This window comes from Gordionus sp. m RMFG-2023, chromosome 1, assembly GCF_954871325.1.
Source record: "Gordionus sp. m RMFG-2023 chromosome 1, tfGorSpeb1-WG-v2, whole genome shotgun sequence".
Taxonomy (NCBI): domain Eukaryota; kingdom Metazoa; phylum Nematomorpha; class Gordioida; order Chordodea; family Parachordodidae; genus Gordionus; species Gordionus sp. m RMFG-2023.
Window position 1 is genome coordinate 48,594,727 of NC_088775.1, and position 18,511 is coordinate 48,613,237.

General features: G+C 28.2%; 2 protein-coding genes across 2 annotated transcripts; one reads left to right on the forward strand and one right to left on the reverse strand.

Annotated features, from left to right (window-relative positions):
• Window positions 1–2,360: 2,360 nt before the first annotated feature.
• LOC135926738 (uncharacterized) lies at window positions 2,361–2,975 on the forward strand. Its single transcript, XM_065462672.1, has one exon. The coding sequence runs from the start codon at window positions 2,361–2,363 to the stop codon at window positions 2,973–2,975; it is 615 nt and encodes a 204-aa protein (XP_065318744.1).
• Window positions 2,976–15,261: 12,286 nt separating this feature from the next.
• Window positions 15,262–18,200, reverse strand: LOC135931452 (mitotic checkpoint protein BUB3-like). Its single transcript, XM_065468575.1, has 6 exons — window positions 17,975–18,200; window positions 17,862–17,931; window positions 17,654–17,820; window positions 17,419–17,599; window positions 17,076–17,234; window positions 15,262–15,658 (listed from the first exon to the last, which is right to left on the reverse strand). The coding sequence occupies exons 1-6, from the start codon at window positions 18,176–18,178 to the stop codon at window positions 15,396–15,398; spliced, it is 1,044 nt and encodes a 347-aa protein (XP_065324647.1). The 5' UTR covers window positions 18,179–18,200; the 3' UTR covers window positions 15,262–15,395.
• Between the last annotated feature and the right edge of the window lie 311 nt (window positions 18,201–18,511).

Below are 18,511 nucleotides of genomic sequence, written 5' to 3' on the forward strand. Positions count from 1 at the left end.
TGACGTGAAGCCCAGTAAAATCTTCCAAATGCGTTATTCATCTATAAATACTAAAAATGCTTATACTTTTCATTTTAGAATGCATCTATTTTAGCTTCTGATGGATGATATTCCCATTAATGATCAGGTGGTGATTTATCCGTCATTAATAAAAGAAAAAGATGGCAGATCAATCAAAAAAAGAAACGCACTAGGGATAGCGAGGCCCTACAAAATCTACTAACAACTCAAAATATAGTTAGCCTTATATATATATATTTTTTTATACTCTTTTATATTATAGAATGCATCTATTTTAGCTTCTGATGGATGATATTCCCATTAATGATTGTACAGGTGGTGATTTATCCGTCATTAATAAAAGAAAAAGATGGCAGATCAATCAAAAAAAGAAACGCACTAGGGATAGCGAGGCCCTACAAAATCTACTAACAACTCAAAATATAGTTAGCCTTATATATATATTTTTTTTATACTCTTTTATATTATAGAATACATCTATTTTAGCTTCTGATAATGTCCCCACTATTTCTAAGGAGTTGAACCTTATATTGACTCCCCTTCAGGTTCAATGCATTTATATTTTTTAAATTATTCTTTTGTTTTTATTTTAGATAACAAACCCTGTCTTAACCTCATTTAATGATTGTACAGATGGTGATTTATCCGTCATTAATGAAAGAAAAAGATGGCAGGTCAATCAACAAAAGAATAGCTATAGGGATTGTGAATCCCAGCAAAATATACTAACAACACATAATAAAGTTAGTGTATATATATATACTAAAAAGGCATAAATGTTCTTATATTTTTTTATTTTTTAGAATACATCCATTTTTGCTTCTGATGATATTCCCACTATTTCTAGGGAGTTGATCCTAATCTTGACTCCTCTGCAAGTTTAACGCATTCATTTTTTTAAAATTTTTTATTTGTTTTTATTTTAGATAACAAACCCTTCTTTATTTCCTCCTTATAATTGTTTAAATATTGATATATCTACCATTAATAATCAACAAATACAAAATAAATGATCAGAAAAACATGATGGTCTTGACAAGTCCCCAACTAGACAAATTTTATTTTTTGATGATAGCCTCCCAACTACTAGAGATATGCATATATTGACCCCTTTATAGGTTCAGTACAGTATTTTAATGTTCGTTTTATTTCAATAATAATGTTTTATATTTTTGCCTGATTTCCTTATTTTTTTTAGGTTAACCCCAACTTAATCCCTCACATAGCTACAAAACATGATATTTCTATTAAAGATAAGCAAAGAAAAAAATGGCGACTCAACAAACGCCTTACCCGTTCTAGAATTACAGGTATGCAGGATAATAAGGACCTACGCCTGATATTAACTCCCTTGCAGGTTTTTAATGTTTTATATATATAGGTTTATTTTATAATCACCCAGATACCGTCAACTGATATTTCTATAACCACTACCACATTCCCTATGGCACCTCTACCATGCATATTTCGACATATGTTTGATGACCACCACTCACCTATATTAAATATCGGAAATATGACAGAAATATGCGCCTTCTGCAATGCTAAAATGTGGAATGGAGAAAAATTATCAAAAAGCTCATGTAGAAATATTCAGTTTTCTACATGTTGTTTGAATGGGAAGGTAATTTTATTTAAAATTTCCCAATTACCACCAAATTTATTACGTTTATTTACCGGGAATCATTGTTCATCATCCCACTTTTTAACAACATAAGAGCTTATAATTCCGCACTGTCATTCATTTCACTAGGAGTTAATATAAATAATAATTTATCCAATTCGCGACCAGGTAATTATACCTTTCAAATTAATGGACAGGTTCATCATCGCATTGGTTCACTCCTACCAACATTAGGGGAAACACCTAAATTTGCCCAATTATATATACATGATAGTATAAATGAGATAGAAAACAGACATAACCAGGTTCCGTTTTTAGATCGTTACTTTTAATGGAATTGCAGGATATGTTCACACTTACAACCCCTTTGCTTCTCAATTTTTGAGAGTATCTTCTATGATCGCTACTGGCGTTCCTAACATATCCTTAAACTTAAAATCTACTCCAAGTTTTGACGTACTTTATCGCAATAAACCTACCTCATCTGAAATAGCAGTATTATTACCTGGTGATGGCAGTGATCATATAGCCCATAGAGATATTATCTTAAAAACTCTATCTGGTCCTTTAAGACGTATTAACGAGCTCCATTCCCATACGATCCCTTGCAATATGTTCTTCTATTTCCCAGAGGCGATATTGGATACCACCCATCCATTATAGAAACTCAACTAATAAATATGTTACCTGCAGAGAGTACTATGCCTATCGCTTTATGGTCAGGCAGGATGATGAGAATGTTATTTTAAGATCCAAACGTCTTTTTCACCAATTTATCGTCGACAGTTATGCCAAACAGGAAACGCTTCGATTAAATTTTATACGTAATAATCAATCCAAATTACGCGCCGAACTCTATCAAGGCATACATGATGCTATTTTAGAGGGAGATACTAATGCTGACAATCTTGGCAGAAGAATAATTTTGCCTTCTTCTTTTACCGGTGGCCCAAGGCATATGCAACAGCTTTATCAGGACGCAATGGCTATTGTACGCTGCTTTGGTAAACCATCATTATTCATTTCTTTCACCTGCAACCCTAAATGGGATGAAATAATGCGTGAATTATTTCCTCATCAGACCCCAAACGACCGCCCAGATTTAGTTTGTCGCGTTTTTCGTCAAAAATTAAAATGTCTAAAAAAGGATTTGCTCTATTATCATGTTCTTGGCAGAGTAATCGCTTATATAGATGTCATAGAATTCCAGAAAAGAGGTTTGCCTCATTGTCATATGTGCCTTATACTAGATAACAAAATAACTGAGCCTAAGCTGTTTCAAATTATTAGCAATTTTAATACACATGGGCCATGTGGTATAACATCCTAATAGTCCCTGCATGATTGATGGAAAATGCTCAAAAAATATCCTAAATCATTTGTGGATACCTCTTCTATTGATAAGTATGGTTATCCTTTATATCGGCGACGAAATGATGGCGTTACCTTCCAAAAAAAATTAAACGGATTTATATTTAACAACCGTTGGATTATTCCTTATAATAAACATTTATCAAAAAAATATAATGCACATATGTAGAAATTTGTTCTTCTGTCCAGTCCATAAAATACCTTTATAAGTATTGTTACAAAGGCCATGACAGAACTACTTCCATTAATAATGTTGATGAAACTACCCAGTTCATTGATGCTCGATATATATCCGCCATAGAATCGCTATGGCGTACTCTGGATTTTGAAATGCAGGATCATTCTCCTGCAGTCTATCGTTTAGACCTTCATCTCCCCAATCAACGAGCTAGGCTTGAGAATTTTTTTTAAAAAATTATAAGGTCTTGGACGCTTGGAAATTTTACAAAGAATTTTGGTATTGGGTACAAGCTCATTTAAATATATTTTGACTCAAATAATAGCTTCCACTCTTAGTCCTAATGGGTTGGACTCAATGACATTGCTTGGACTTGACCTAAATGGGGAGGGGGGGTTTAAAAATAATATAAATTGGATATGATTTTTAAATAAAAGGTAACATCTTTCTTAAAAAAACGAATAAAATTCTCATTCTCCGTCATTTTTGACGGGAGATCTACTAATTAGCTATAAAAATCTAAAATAAATAAATTTTGGCCTAAAAATTTTATTTTCAAAAAAGCCAGGCCGGTCTTGAAAATATTTTAAAAAAAAACCCAGGTCGAAAAATTTTTTAAAAAAAAATCCGGGCCGTTCTCTGAAAATGGTACCTCTGCAGAGCTCTGTTATTCTTCTTAAAAAAGAGAATGTTCTCTCATTAGTTTACTAATGGGAAGAGTTGCTAATATATATAACCATTTTAATACATTGGGAATATAATCTAAAATGTGTTTGAAATAATGCAAAGAATCCATAGCATTTTTGGGACTGTATCAACCATAGTTAATCTTTTAATCATAGTTATTCAGCTAATAAGGCATCATAAGATACTTTAACATCTTCATTAAAATCTAACAAATATTTTTTTTCTATCACCATCTGAAAAAGGTTGGAAAGGCTTTTGAGGAAGTAATATCTGCGGATTTGTAAGTGCTGCTTGATGAATTAAAAACCATTCATTTATTTGGGTTATAAATGTATCTAAGAGAGGGAACATTTGTTTTATAATACTCTTCTACTGATCCTATAATAAGGTTTTGATGATGAGCTTGCTTGCTACAAGTCGAGGGAGACAAATTTTAAACACGTATAGCTCTGCTTTTGACTCAACAATAACATATAAAATATGTTCTTCATCAACATTAGCTCTAAATTCCTTGAGTTCAATGCTCTCCGCTATTCTCATCTTCTTAATCAAGTCAATGTCATGTTTTTGAAAAGTATTACATAAAATAGTTGTATAATTAAATAATACATTCTAATGAGAAAAAAATTTGGAATAAGTATTGAATCCAATAATTTTCATGCTTCTGAGGAAATATTTCTTTCAAGCCATTGTGTTATTTAAGTAATAGCATTAATAATTGGCTCTTCTAACTCCATAAAAGCTGTTATGCTTGATGGCGGAGACTCGATCTCGTTGGACAAACTTGCAATCTTTCTTCCTGTTGGACAAGGAGTTTGATAGATAATTATTATTTAACTAGAAATTTAGATAAATAATACGCCACTAAAATTTGATAATAATAGGTAAATTACGCCAAGAAAAACTTGAAATCGAAATTAATGATAAAATAACTTAGTAGATGAATGTGATAAATAAATGTATTAAATATATATATGAGATAGGAATAAATATTAACAAATATTAATTAACATTAACAATAATATTTTTGAAAAATATAATCCGACATCTGCATTTTTTGGCCTTGGGGGGGGGGGGGGATTTGTGCTCCTGCCCCCTCCCGCTGCGTACGCGCAATACATATATATTAAATAAGTTTTTTTTACCATAAAACCATTACCATCTTATACATCATCATATATATACTAGAACTAACTCATATATTATAGATATTCTTACTATTTAATAGGTATATATTTTTAAATTTTAATAACATATCAGCCCCAGGAGAAAGCCAGACGGAGACAGAAACTTTATCGAAGCAAGAAAAGGCAAGAAAGATTGCATCAACATCAAAGTGTAGTAGTACTGATAATCAAGATCAGTGTAATATTGCTTCAACATACTTAATAGTAAATTTTATAGACTCTTTATTTTTTATTATATAAACTGTTTAAAAGTCTGTCCTGATAAAAAAAAACCAAGAAAATTTCTTAGGATTATATTTTTAAATACTTAATATTTTTTTTCTGAAAAACCATTTCATAGAAAATTTAAAAATTGTTGCCCTGAAGGTCCTGTTTTATTGCCTTCTCTACATATATAATTAATACAATATATTAACTAAGTTTTTTTAAGGATATCTGATAAGCAATGAGATAGACAATCTTTATTATAACATACAATAGTTCCTTGGATTTTTCTTCTTTTGGGGTTAAAAATGATAATTTACAAAATTGAGTTATGCATAACTTTTTAGTGTATATAAGTTAAAATTCAAACTATTTTTTTTTTTTTAAATCTTAATTATTTTTTTATTATTCATTTATCTTTAAAACATGTAAACAAATATAAAAATAAAAAATGAATATATATATATTAAAAGTGAATGTATATTTTAAAACTATCGATGGCTCTAAAAAGAGCTTAGAGTAAAAATTTTCCTAAAAAACAGGTATAATTATGTTTAAAAATTTATAATTGGAGTTTTTGTTTAAGAAAAATTGATTCGTGTTTTTCGTTTGTAATGTTAAAAATTTTACTTGCTAAAATTTTTTAAAAAAATATGTTGATTGTGAGAAATTGCCATTAGTTGAAATGACTATGGGTTGAAAAATAAAGTTATTTAGTATTGAGTATTTATTAATTTTTTTATTTTCCCCGCTAGTAAGAGGGTTTAAATTAATTGATAAGGGAAAGGAAGAGACGCAGTTTGCGTCCCATATTAGGGATTTCTCATTGGACCATGGGGTGCAGGTTAAACCGTCAGGTCTGAGACCATCTTGTAAAGAGAGGTTTGTTGGTTCTAGGATGTTAGGTATTTTAGCCTTATTAAGAGCGTTATGGATGATTTTATTTATAACTTTATGCCGGAGGTGGCGACCTTGGCTGCGGGAGCAGTGTAGGCCGTGTCTTGCGTTTTGTTGAACGGGTAGGTTGCAAAGGTGGCAAGTGTGTGAATGTGTAAGCGAGCATCCAAGTCTAATATGGTAACTCTCAGTTGGTCATTGGTTAAGAGATTATCAAGGGTTAGGCTTGGAAGTGCCTCGAGCCATTCATGCCCGCCGTATTTATCGTTTAGTTGAAAAAGTTGTATATCGCTGATATCGGAAGGGTTAAGACTATTTTGTAGTTTCTTTATAAGGGGTTCCAAGATTGATTTATTAGAAATTTCGATTGGGAATGTTTGACCGTCTGGGGTTAGTAGTTTCCATCTTTCGATTGCTACTGTTAAGAGATCGTCATTGGGGGTAATGAAAGATGAGATCGCGGAATTGAGCGAAAGGCGATTAGAGATAAAAAGAAATAGGGAAAGTAATTCTAAGGGGATCAGGTCGATACCACCAAGTTTAGCGGGTAATTGAGCAAGGTGCCAGTTAAAGTCTGATAATGGAAGATTAAGGATCCTTTCCAAGGTCTTTAAGCGAATATTGTGTTGGGTGAAAAATCCTGAGGAGGTGAATGAGGAGGATGAGTGGAAGAGGTGCGAGATTTTAGGTAAATATAGGCACTTTTTTTAATAGATAAAAAAGTTGGTGCGATGGTATATGATTGATGAACTTTTCCAAGTTTTACAACTCGGAGAAGGTTTTATCGATAGCTTTTTCCGAAATTTTATTATTAAGTAGAGGGGAGCTCAAGAGTTGGATATCTTCGATTTCGATAATATTGTAATCTTTAAATGAGTCTTGGGGAATCTCGGGGTTGAGTAAGCAAATTTCTGTTTTGGTTTTGTTTAATTCTAGGCCTATTTTGGGGCTTTCTCTTTCGAGGTGGTAGAAGGCTTTGCTTATTTGATGTTGGTTACCGCATAGTGTGCCATCGTCTGCGTACCATAGATCAAGGTCTAGTTCAAAATCAGATTTGAGACCTTTCATCATATTACTAAGCAGAAATAGGGCCAAGGGGGTCGCCCTGTTGAACATTCTCTTCGGAGTATATAGTGCAACCATTGAAAACGAGGGGAGTGCTATTGGTATAGCAGATGTCAACGATGCGCGAGTATTGGAGGAAATTGTCGTAAAAGGATTCGAGTGCCGATATACAGTATTGAAGGCGTTCTTAAAATCAATTTTGCAAAGAACGGAGTTTGTAGGTGGATGTTGTAGGTAAATTCGCAGAAGTGAGAGGCTATATCTACGCTTCCTTTTGTTCCGCAGCCTAATTGGTACCGAGCAGGGAATGAGTATCGGGTTTATTTTTTTTGCGATAATTTTAGTAATCAGACGTCTGAAGAAAGAACTGATAGCAATTGGGCGGATACCTCCTTTAGGTTTTTCAAATGCAATCAAGTTAGATCCAAATATTATTTGATGAGCTAATGTGGGGATATCTCTAGTGATTATATTATTGAGGAAGGTTGTAAGTGAATTAAAAAAAACTATTTGAATTGGAAGATTTTAGAAATGTTTGGAAGTAGGAAGGTCTATAGCCATTAGGACCTGCTGCTAAAAATTTATTAAATTCGCTTATAGTGTTGCGTATATCTTGGTTTGATATTGTGAGAGGAGGGATATTGGGCGGAGGGTTTGGTAAGCTAGTATAACAAGCTCGTGGATGAAGAGATTTTAAGTTTTCAATAGTTTTGTTTGTGAGGTGACTAATTTTAGGGCACCACATACGTCGCCATCATTTATTTTTTTGGAGATTTTATTGAAACTTTCATTAAGATTATTGGGATATTTGATGTGTTCTAGAAGTGTTAAGTTATCCGTATTTTTAAATCTGTCGTTAGGTAGTGAAATAGATTTTTTATCTTTTGGGATTGAGAGACATTTAAAAGGGAAAGTGAAGAGATTAATATAATGATTTGTGATTGACAAATCTAAGTTAATATTATCAAATAATTTGGTGAGATGGTCTGTGATATGGTAGTTAACACTAGTTGGGATGTGCTTAATTGTTGGTGTTTTATTAATAAAGATAAATTCTTTTAGTGATTTGTTATTTACTTGTATGTGTTTGGTATTGATTGGGGGTTCTATAAGTTTTGTGCAAATTGTATTAGAGCCTATGCAAGGGAGGGTTGTAGAGCCATGTTTGTAAAGATGGTCATCTTTTTTTATATTTATTAGTTTGCAAGTTGAACAGATTCCTTTCATGGTAATGATGATAGAATGGTTTGATATTTGTTTATTTAAGTCAGCAACAGAATTTTGCCTTTAAATATGTGGTCTTCTCTTTAAAGTCATAATTTTATAACTCCTTCTTGTGTTGTTAAATGGGTGATTGTATTAAGCATATCATGAGATAAGATTTCTATCAGGCGAAGTATTCAGTAATATATTGCTTACATTGCAATATTTCCCTTTTTGAGAGTCTTATTATTGCCATGTTCTGGTATAAATCTAAATTGGTACAAGTCATTTCAGAGTTTTTGAATTTTGGATAATTATTTTGTACTCAGATATTTAATATTTGAATGTTTATTAATCAGATGTATCAAATTAGTTTTTAAGGGTTTTTTTTAATTGAGTGAAATATAATTTGAGCTTAATAGGTATATATTTTTAAATTTTAATATTATATCAGCATAAGGAGAAAGCCAGACGGAGACAGGAACTTTGTGGAAGCAAGTAAAGACAAGAGCAAAGTCTTATTGCATCAATATCAAAGTGTAGTAGTACTGAAAATCAAGATCAATGTAATATTGCTTCAACATCCTTAACATGTCTTATTAATTTTATATTTAGAATAAAATTTAGATTTATGATAGAAATCATATTGGGTAAAATGTAAAATAGAAATGCTTGAAAATTTTTTAATTTTAAATATGGGCTAGACATTAGCCTGAAAATTTTTTTTTGCAGAAATCACCACGCCTGATTAAAAAACCAAACCAATGCAACTTTCATTGATTTTATTTTTAATTGAATTATGACTTTTATATATTTTATTTCAGTTCTCAACTAACAAAATTATTATGGTCTTTGGCGGGCTTGAGAAAATTTTCCCAACAATATGGTTTTCAGAGATTTATATATCTCCAGGCTTGGGGAAAAACTACAAAGGGTTGGCCAGGTTTGAGAAAAAAAATACCCAATATGATTTTTATCACAAATTTAAATTTTATTCTAAATATAAAATTAAATTTAAGATATTGTTATTAAATTACAATAGAAATAAATGGAATATAAAAATTAAATTTAAGACATTGTTATTAAATTACAATAGAAATAAATGGCAAAATTTTATGAAAGTTGCATGAAACTTGGTTTTTTGATCAGGCCTGGCCATGTCTGCGAAAAAATTTTTTAGGTCAATGTCTACCCCATATTTAAAATTAAAATTCTCAAGCATCTCTATTTTAAATTTTATTCAATATGATTTCTATCACAAATTTAAATTTTATTCTAAATATAAAATTAAAATTAAGACATTATTATTAAATTACAATAGAAATAAATGGCAAAATATTGGGAAAGTTGCATGGGACGTGGTTTTTTGATCAGGCCTGCTGTGTCTGCAAAACAAAATTTTTAGAGAACAATGTCTAGCCCATATTTATAATTCAAAAATTTAGAAGCATCTCTATTTTTAATTTTACCCAATATAATTCCTATCACAAATTTAAATTTTGATATTACTAATACCCTTAATGCTCACGGGTTACATTGCAACAATTTTATCTTTTTTTCTCCTAAATTTTACTATAAAGCATATTTAGTACTATATATATACAAACTAACTAATTACCCCTCAACCCCGTCATTCTTGACGGGTTATTAGCTAGTATATTAATAAAAAATAAAATCTCAAGTTAGGCTGAGTACATGTTTATGAGATATGTCATAATCATTCGTCTTAGGCATGCAATATAGGGGAGTTTCGAAATTTCCCCTATAGTTAACCCAAAAATTTGTTAAACAGTGAATATTAAAGGATTAAAAATTTAGTACTGAATAAGATAATTTGACCCTTATTAATGATGGGTGGACAAATATAAGAGTAGAATGTATTATATATTTTATTATAGAAATTCCAAGTCCCATTTTCTATAAATTAATTAAACGGAGACCAATATACATATGGGAGAATATATACTATATCTAGTGAATTTAGGAGTAAAACACATTATTTATAAATAATGCAAGTAATGAAGAAAGCCTGGACCCTGTGAGAATTAAATATCTAATGAATACATTGGGTCTTCATCTCATGGACTTAATTTGCTTTCAAAAGAACTAGTCAATAAAATATTGCCAATTTAAATTTTAGTAGCAAAAGCTTAAATTATTATTAAACATGTAAAATTCAACATTTTTTACACATTTAAGGAAAAACAACTATTTAAAGATAAAAATAGTATTGTTTTCTTAAAGTTGCATAGCCCACCCAACTCTTTAGATAGTAGTTATAACTTGTAGTCTGTTAAAAAATTAAAATATTTTACGGCAATAGGGGAGACTGGGGTTAGTCGAACCAATTTTTACAAAATTGGCTATAGCTCATGTTGTTTTATAGATAATATAAATATAATATATGATTGGATACCTAAAACTATACTCTATAAAGTGCCTTATAAAAAATCTTAAGAATATAATCATTTTTTTTAAATTTTATTTTTTGTAAAGTGAAAATTTTGTTCAACAAGCCCCAATAGCGGGGTGAAGCAAACCACTTCAAGGGGCTTCCTAAACCATAGGTTTTTTAGGCCATAATAAATTGAAATGCATTTTTATTTATTAATAATGATATGTATATAATAATTTTACTGTTCAAAATATCATAATACTTATAAATTGAAGCTAATTATATATAAAAGTTGAAACTTAATTTTAGCTAATTTAATAAACATTTTTGACATAAAAAAATATGAATTTTAAGGAGAGATTAAGATTTCTTAGCATAAATCCTAAATACCAATCATAAACAGCCATGAAATTGCCTTTTCAAGATTTTGAAATTTTTTTCATTACTAACTGCTATAATTGACGTGTATGGTTTAGCAAAACTCGCTAGCTCTAAATTGACAAATGATTGAAATAATATCTAGATTTGATAAATATTAATAAAACTTACCCAAATTATAGAAGAATGTTTAAACTTTGCAATAAAATTTAATTTACATATAAATGATTATATATTTTTATAAAGATTAAAATTCTGTCATGTAAAAATCTTTTGGAAATTTCATCAAAATTTTATTTCTTAAATAAAATTTTTAGTAATTAATTATTTCAAAATATATTTTGTCTATAACTATATTAGGATAAAATTTTAACCTTCTAGTGTATTTAATTTTAAAATGAGATTAAGTGGTTTGCCAAACCCCGGGGTTCACTTAACACCAGTCTCCCCTACTCCATATTTTTATAGATAAGAAATTTAATCTTCTTGATAATTAAGTTTTTAAAATGATCTTGAACAGCTATATGATTGTAGTCATTTCTACATAGAGGTAATGGAAAAGGATAAATCAAATTTATCAGACATTCCTCAAGCATTTATTTATATCAGGGGATCCGAATTGAAATGTGCATTGCATTACCCTACTCATATACTTGACTCAAGTTATTGCTGATTTAATTTTAAAGTCAATGAAGTTAATAAAGGATTAGATGTGGTAAACCGATTTTCTGGATACCTAGATTTCGATGTTGCGAGACAAATGTTATATTGATAGATTTTAGAGATCTAGAATAGTTTTCATCTTCAAACGAAGTAATAGAAAAAATAAAATATTTGTTTAAATAATATATTAATAAAATAATTCTTAAAGGAAATTTCCAGTTTTTTTCTGAATTATAGTTCCTCGAGAAATTTACATTCCTAGTCAATTGTAAAAATTCTTAATAAATATTTGATAAATCATTAATTATAATATATTTAAATCTAAAGCTTATAAATATTTTATTAATTTAAATGAAAGATTGGAAAGGGTGGTGATCTATTGTTGATTTGTGTAATATATTTACTTCGATCCTAAAGTTCGCAATTTTTTTCTTTTTTTTAAACAGTAATTACAATCCATTAAATTTAAATAAACATATGAGATGTGAAGGCCTAAGAAATGTAGAGGAGACCAGGGCTAGTCGGGACAATTTTTGCCAAATCATCATAGCTCCGAAAATAATGATCATATAAGATCTTACAAAATACCAATAGATACCTTAAACATCTACCTATAAATATATAGTTATATTTTTTAAATATTTAATAATTATTTCTCTAGAAAGGTTTAAGTATAAGTCATTTTTTGAACCTAGTAGCCCAGAACCCGTGGTTAGTCGGATAATTGGGGCTAGTCGAATCAAGTGGTTTAGCTTCTTATGGGACAAAAAATTTTTTTTCAGATTTTAATATATAACTATGATACTTTATTTATATAATATTCTATTTACAATTATAACAAATAAAATAACAATCTTTTTTGACAGAGAACCACTCTACATTGAAATCAATCTTCAAAATTATGAAAACTTTTATAATCCTGTTTACATATAATACACACATTTTTTATTAATAAATTTACTAAAATTTATCTAATTCTATATTTATATATAACATCATTTGATTTTATTATCAGGCTAAATATAATCTGATAACTAAAATGTTCATATCCAATAAAATGAATTAATTTAAATCATATTATATTGTCAATTAAAATAGATATATATATAAATATTTGTTTGTTAGATATAATTCATTTTAAATATATTGATATAATTATCAGGCTAAAATTTATATGCTAAAATGTTCATATCTAATAAAAGGTATTAATTTGAATCATATTATATTGTCAATTAAAAAAAAAATATATATATTATATTAGTTTGCTAGATATAATTAATTTAAATAATTGATCTTATTATCAGGCTAAAATTTATATATGCAATATATATAATATCTGTGACCATATATAATATATTATCACAATATATATATGAAGATTATTATTTGCAAGATATTTATTTAGGTCTGATATTATATTAAAATTGAAATGTATTATGAAAAATCAATCACATTAATAAATTTATATAATAATTATTATCTAATATATTACATTTATAAAATATTATATTTTAACCTGTAATAAATGGTATTTTTCTTAATGAGATATCATTTTCATACAGTTTTATAGTTTCTTCATAATCTTTTTTTAGTAAAAATTTTACTATTTTAAATTTTGCATATATATTTGGGTACCATAATAATATAATAAAAATTGACTGATTGCGCCGACTAGCCACGATTCTACTAACCTCAATAGTGGTAATATTACTAATTTGATCTTAACATATATTTAAGCATTATATATCAATCTGAAACTTTCCCAAATATTAAAATAGATATATAACTTTCATATAATGTTCATTTTGTCATGTTTAAACTTTTAATTTTTAATACAACCTAATAATATTAAGTGAAAATATTGTAATTTTTACGTCAAAAACATGTCATAACGGATAAAAATTTAAATAGCAAAATATTATAAATTATTTTCATCCCCAATTATGGATATTATAGAATTCTATTTTAGAACTAAATTTCAATTTTTAATCTTTACTGGTTTTAAAATAAAATCCTTTGAACCGACTAGGCCTGGTCTCCCCTACTTTATTGGATGATCAACCAGAATAAATTATAAACGGTTAAATAATTGCCTGTCGTAAAAAAATTATATATATCAACCAGCATAATATTTCCTTTAACAACCAATGCTGCCCTTGAGCATCTAAACGATTCATTACCATAAATAGGCGAGACATCAATTTTTAAAAACAGCAAGGGAAAAAAGATATTCTATTTAAAAATAACCCAGGAAAAAATTAAGATGGTTTGAAATTTTCAAAAGATTATATTTTTGCGATGAATGTGAAATCATTAAGTAATTTAAAAATAAATTTGAAGTACACATTCGAAATTAAAAAATTAAGATATTCACTGACTTATCAAATTCTTGACTCCCAAATAATAATTTTCTAATCCAATTCAAATATTATAAAGCATGGAAGTGTTTTTCGATATTATCAGAAAATTTTATAATTTAGATTAAAACAGCGGTATAATGTCTGATAAAAACCATTTTATATCAATAAAGGTTAAAGAAGATTAGTGTTAATTGAGAAAAGACTAATTTTATTCAATCTTGGTAGAAAAGTAAACCTTAATAAATTTGTAATACCAAATTTTTATGTTTGGTTTTTTAAAATCAAAATTCAAAAATGTTTTTTTCCTGATGGTGCAGTAACTCGATATAAGAATCTTAAAGTCATAATCGCTATCGTTAACTTGATTTTGGAGTCAAAGCAGAATAAAATTTGTTCATTATAGCTTATGGCAAACATAGCTAAAAGGTTAGCAACAAGAGATAGCCAAAGGTTAGCAGCAAGAGATAGCCTACAGCATTCTATATTCATTAAGAACTTAATAAAGTACATTAATGAATATTAGATTTATATTTAAAATTATAATATAAAATTGCCTATTTAAATTAAAAATTTAGTCTTTAGGACAGACGTATCCTTATGATGCATTATGAAGAATAGACTATTTAAGACAAATTTTCAAGAACTGTCTGGAAAAGGACGGGACCGATGTTTGGAAGCGTCCAGGTGGAATTTTTCATTTTCTACTACAAGGCATATTTTTAAAATTGATTGAAATATACAAAAAACGTTAATCATATAAATCAATTTTTATGAAGAAAATTATGACATTTGCCAAACCTATATAATGCTCTATTAAATATTGAATCAAAAGGGCGGCTTATCAGTGTAACAGAATTTAAGAGAATGAATAAAGTGAAGGTTGGGTTATAATTAAAATCATTTTACGTTTGTTAAATTAAAAAGAATTAAGATATATCTATTTTAATGACGCTATAATATATTTTAACTCAATATCAATATAAATGTGTATCCAAGTGAATTTATATTTTCAATTCACAATGTGAAATGCTATGACTTATTGGCTTTGTATAAAATTATCAAAAAATATATTATTCAGAAGATAAATAATCCAAAATAATGTCAAATTCATGATACAATCCCACAAGATCAAAAAATTTATAACATGATATAAACAAACACTCTATTTAGGCTTAGTTTCTTTCTCGCTGACTTCCCTCACAAATATTCGATCAATCCTATCACTATAATAGTCGCCTTCTTTATCAACCATATCGGAATGGGTGTCCGATTCTGAAAAATTGTGTAAATGGGAAGAGCTGATGGCTAAAAAGTTATCATCAGGGCTAAAAGCGAGAGATGTTATTTGATTAGGATATCGGTGAAAATTACACAATCTTTTTTTATTGTATGCATCCCATATATAGACAAACCCATCTGATCCACCTTGTAAAAAATAGGATTTAAAAAATAAATTGTAGTTAGGTATTAAAGTTAAAGAATATTGATATTTAAAAAAAATCATTTGCTAGCTGATACTGCATGAGAAATCCTGAAGGGGGGAGGATGCTATAGAAATGGTTGTTTGTAATACACTGTTTAAGAAATTAGCAGAAAAGTAGGTGACTTATAAATTGGTTAACACTAAAAGTGTAGTGGGTTATTGATTAGTTTTATATTAATTAATTTGATATAAATAAATTATCCAAGTATTTCCCTATAATTATTATTAAAAAATACAGAATTTAACCCAGCAATATTATTTAATTATAAAAAAATAGTAATTAAATTCAGATATAATTATAATGTTAATTACATCATCTTCTGGTTTATATTTCAGAGAAGTGTAATTATCCCTGTAAATGTTAAAATGGATAACAAAAAAAATAGCAAAGATTGCAAGTGAAATAGTTATACAATTGACAATAAACCATCTTCAATGAATTGTGAATAATATTAAGAAAAGAGAGATAATTTATCACAGTCAGAATATAAAAATGGATCCAGATTTTGGAATTAACAATGTATAAAAGTGACTCCAACTAAGGATGAAGATAAGGTAATTCAATAGTTTCTATGAAAAAAATATCAGAGACTTACCAATATAAAAATAAAAATTTCAGGCCCAGCTTAGATTTGAAAAAAAATTTCCAAACCTGTACTGTGGTGGACTAGATTTCTTAAAGATTTTTTTAAAGGCTGGCCAAAGATTTTTTCATATGGCCAGACTTTTATTATTTTACTGCAAGACCCAGCTTATATTTTTTTTTTATTTTAAAAAATTTGGCTGTATTTTGCAAAGTGTTCTAAAGGGAAAAAAATATGAGCAGCAAATGAATATTAAACACTCCAATATAAGATTTCTCAACATTTTCCACTAATTATCTTGACTTGGCCTTAATAATTTTTTAAGCTTGGCCCAGACTTAAATCTTTTAAAAAAATTAAGCCCAGCCTAGATTTTTAAGGTTTTTCCTTTTTTGACTTCCAGGCCAAGTTCAAAGTTCACATATCTTTGATAAATGCAATCACTATATTGATAAATCAATGGGTTGACTGAAGCTATATAACTAATCAAATTAATAATAAAAAATTATAAAAAACATATTAACCCTTTCGCGTCCAGTGAGATCATTTGTCATCAAAATTTTTAATCAATTAATTTTTATATTTAAAGAAACTAATGGCTGGTACTTAGAGATATTAATTTATAAAACAATATTTATTATTTCGTATTTTATCATTAACCTGTCAAAATGATTATTTTATTATATCAAAGTACAAGTATTTTTTGTTCATGGGAAATATTCCGGGTGGGTTTAAAAAATATATACCAATGATCATAAAAAACAAAATTAATAAACCTGTGGCAAATGTTCCATATTGCTTGTGAAAAGCAATGGCATTTACAGGGTACACCTTTTCAATTGAACTCACATCATCTTTTATCCTATGACACTTAAATGCATATTTATTCTTTTGAATCTCTGGATTAGAATCTAAATATTCTACAGCCACTCTCCCTTTCAATAATCCATTATAAATATATTATATTTCAATTTTTATTAATAATCAATTAACATTTTATATTAAATTAAATGAGTTTTAAGATATTAATTGTTTTATGGGTAGTTTAATACAAGTATCTGGAAGGTAAAGTAATTAATATGCATTAAGCAATTTATTGTAACATCTTGAACATATTACCTTCAATAGAGCTAAGAACAAATCCTTTTTTATCTGGAAATGTTTTTATTTGTCTAGTTTGAAATTTTAAAACAGAATCTCTAGATTGCTCAATACGTTTCATCCTTAAATCCCAAACATTTACTTTTCTCTCACTTGTTCCAACAATAATTTTATAATCACAGACTGCTAATGAATATACCTTTTTAGAATAATATTGTAAAATTTAAAAATAAATTTATAATTTTTTTTTTACTTTACTCATTTGTGCCAATGAATTATCTTTATTAATATCATTTGATTCTTGAAATCGAGGATCCCATAATTTTACATAAGTATCCCAACTCCCTGTAGCAAAGACACCTATTGCAGGACAATATTCAACACATTTTATAGGTGCATTGTGATTTCCAATAACATTTTCTAAATAAATAAGCAATAGTTATAGATATTCAATATATTACCTGAATTTTGGTTAATATCAATAAGGTTTAAATTCCCATCTAATCCTCCACTTGCTACTCGTATTCCATCCTTATTTATATTTAAAAAAATTATAAATGATTAAGATAAAAACTTGAAAACAACAGTCCAATATTGAAGAATGATAATTATATTTAGCTTTTATTTGTTTTTTTGAATTAATATCATATATATATAAATGTCCATCCCATGATGATGCTAATAGATAGTTATTATTAGTTGGGTGAAATTCAATATTGGAAATAAGATCTGTAGGTGGGTTTGATATATGAATTTCGACAGAGTTGTTAATAGACATTCTTTTAAATAAAAAGAGAGGGCAATAAAATATACTTTGCGAAAATTAGACGATTGAAAGGTCACGTGATAGATGACATATACAATATGTTATTTATGAATTTTTTTATTTACCAAACGCAGGAACTTAACCAAATAGCATCGGGAATTTTATTCTTCTTGTACATATAATTTTAAGCAATGTTTCCTCTAAACATCCCCCACCACCCAAAAAATATTTTTTAAAATAACGAACTATAATTTAGAAAAATATAATAATATTTTCAGTTAAAAACCAAAATTATTTATATAAAAATATAAAACATCCAACGATAGTAGCCCTATTTAAATCACT

What these genes read in the sequence shown, in the direction of transcription:
- LOC135926738 (XM_065462672.1), top strand. Translation starts at nt 2,361, where the DNA reads ATGGTCAGGCAGGATGATGAGAATGTTATTTTAAGATCCAAACGTCTT.
- LOC135931452 (XM_065468575.1), bottom strand. Translation starts at nt 18,178, where the DNA reads ATGTCTATTAACAACTCTGTCGAAATTCATATATCAAACCCACCTACA. An exon ending in TGATATTAACCAAAATTCAG is followed by an intron (nt 17,821 to 17,861) that starts GTAATATATTGA and finishes TTATTTATTTAG; the next exon opens with AAAATGTTATTGGAAATCAC. An exon ending in TGTTCTTAGCTCTATTGAAG is followed by an intron (nt 17,235 to 17,418) that starts GTAATATGTTCA and finishes GATTATTGAAAG; the next exon opens with GGAGAGTGGCTGTAGAATAT.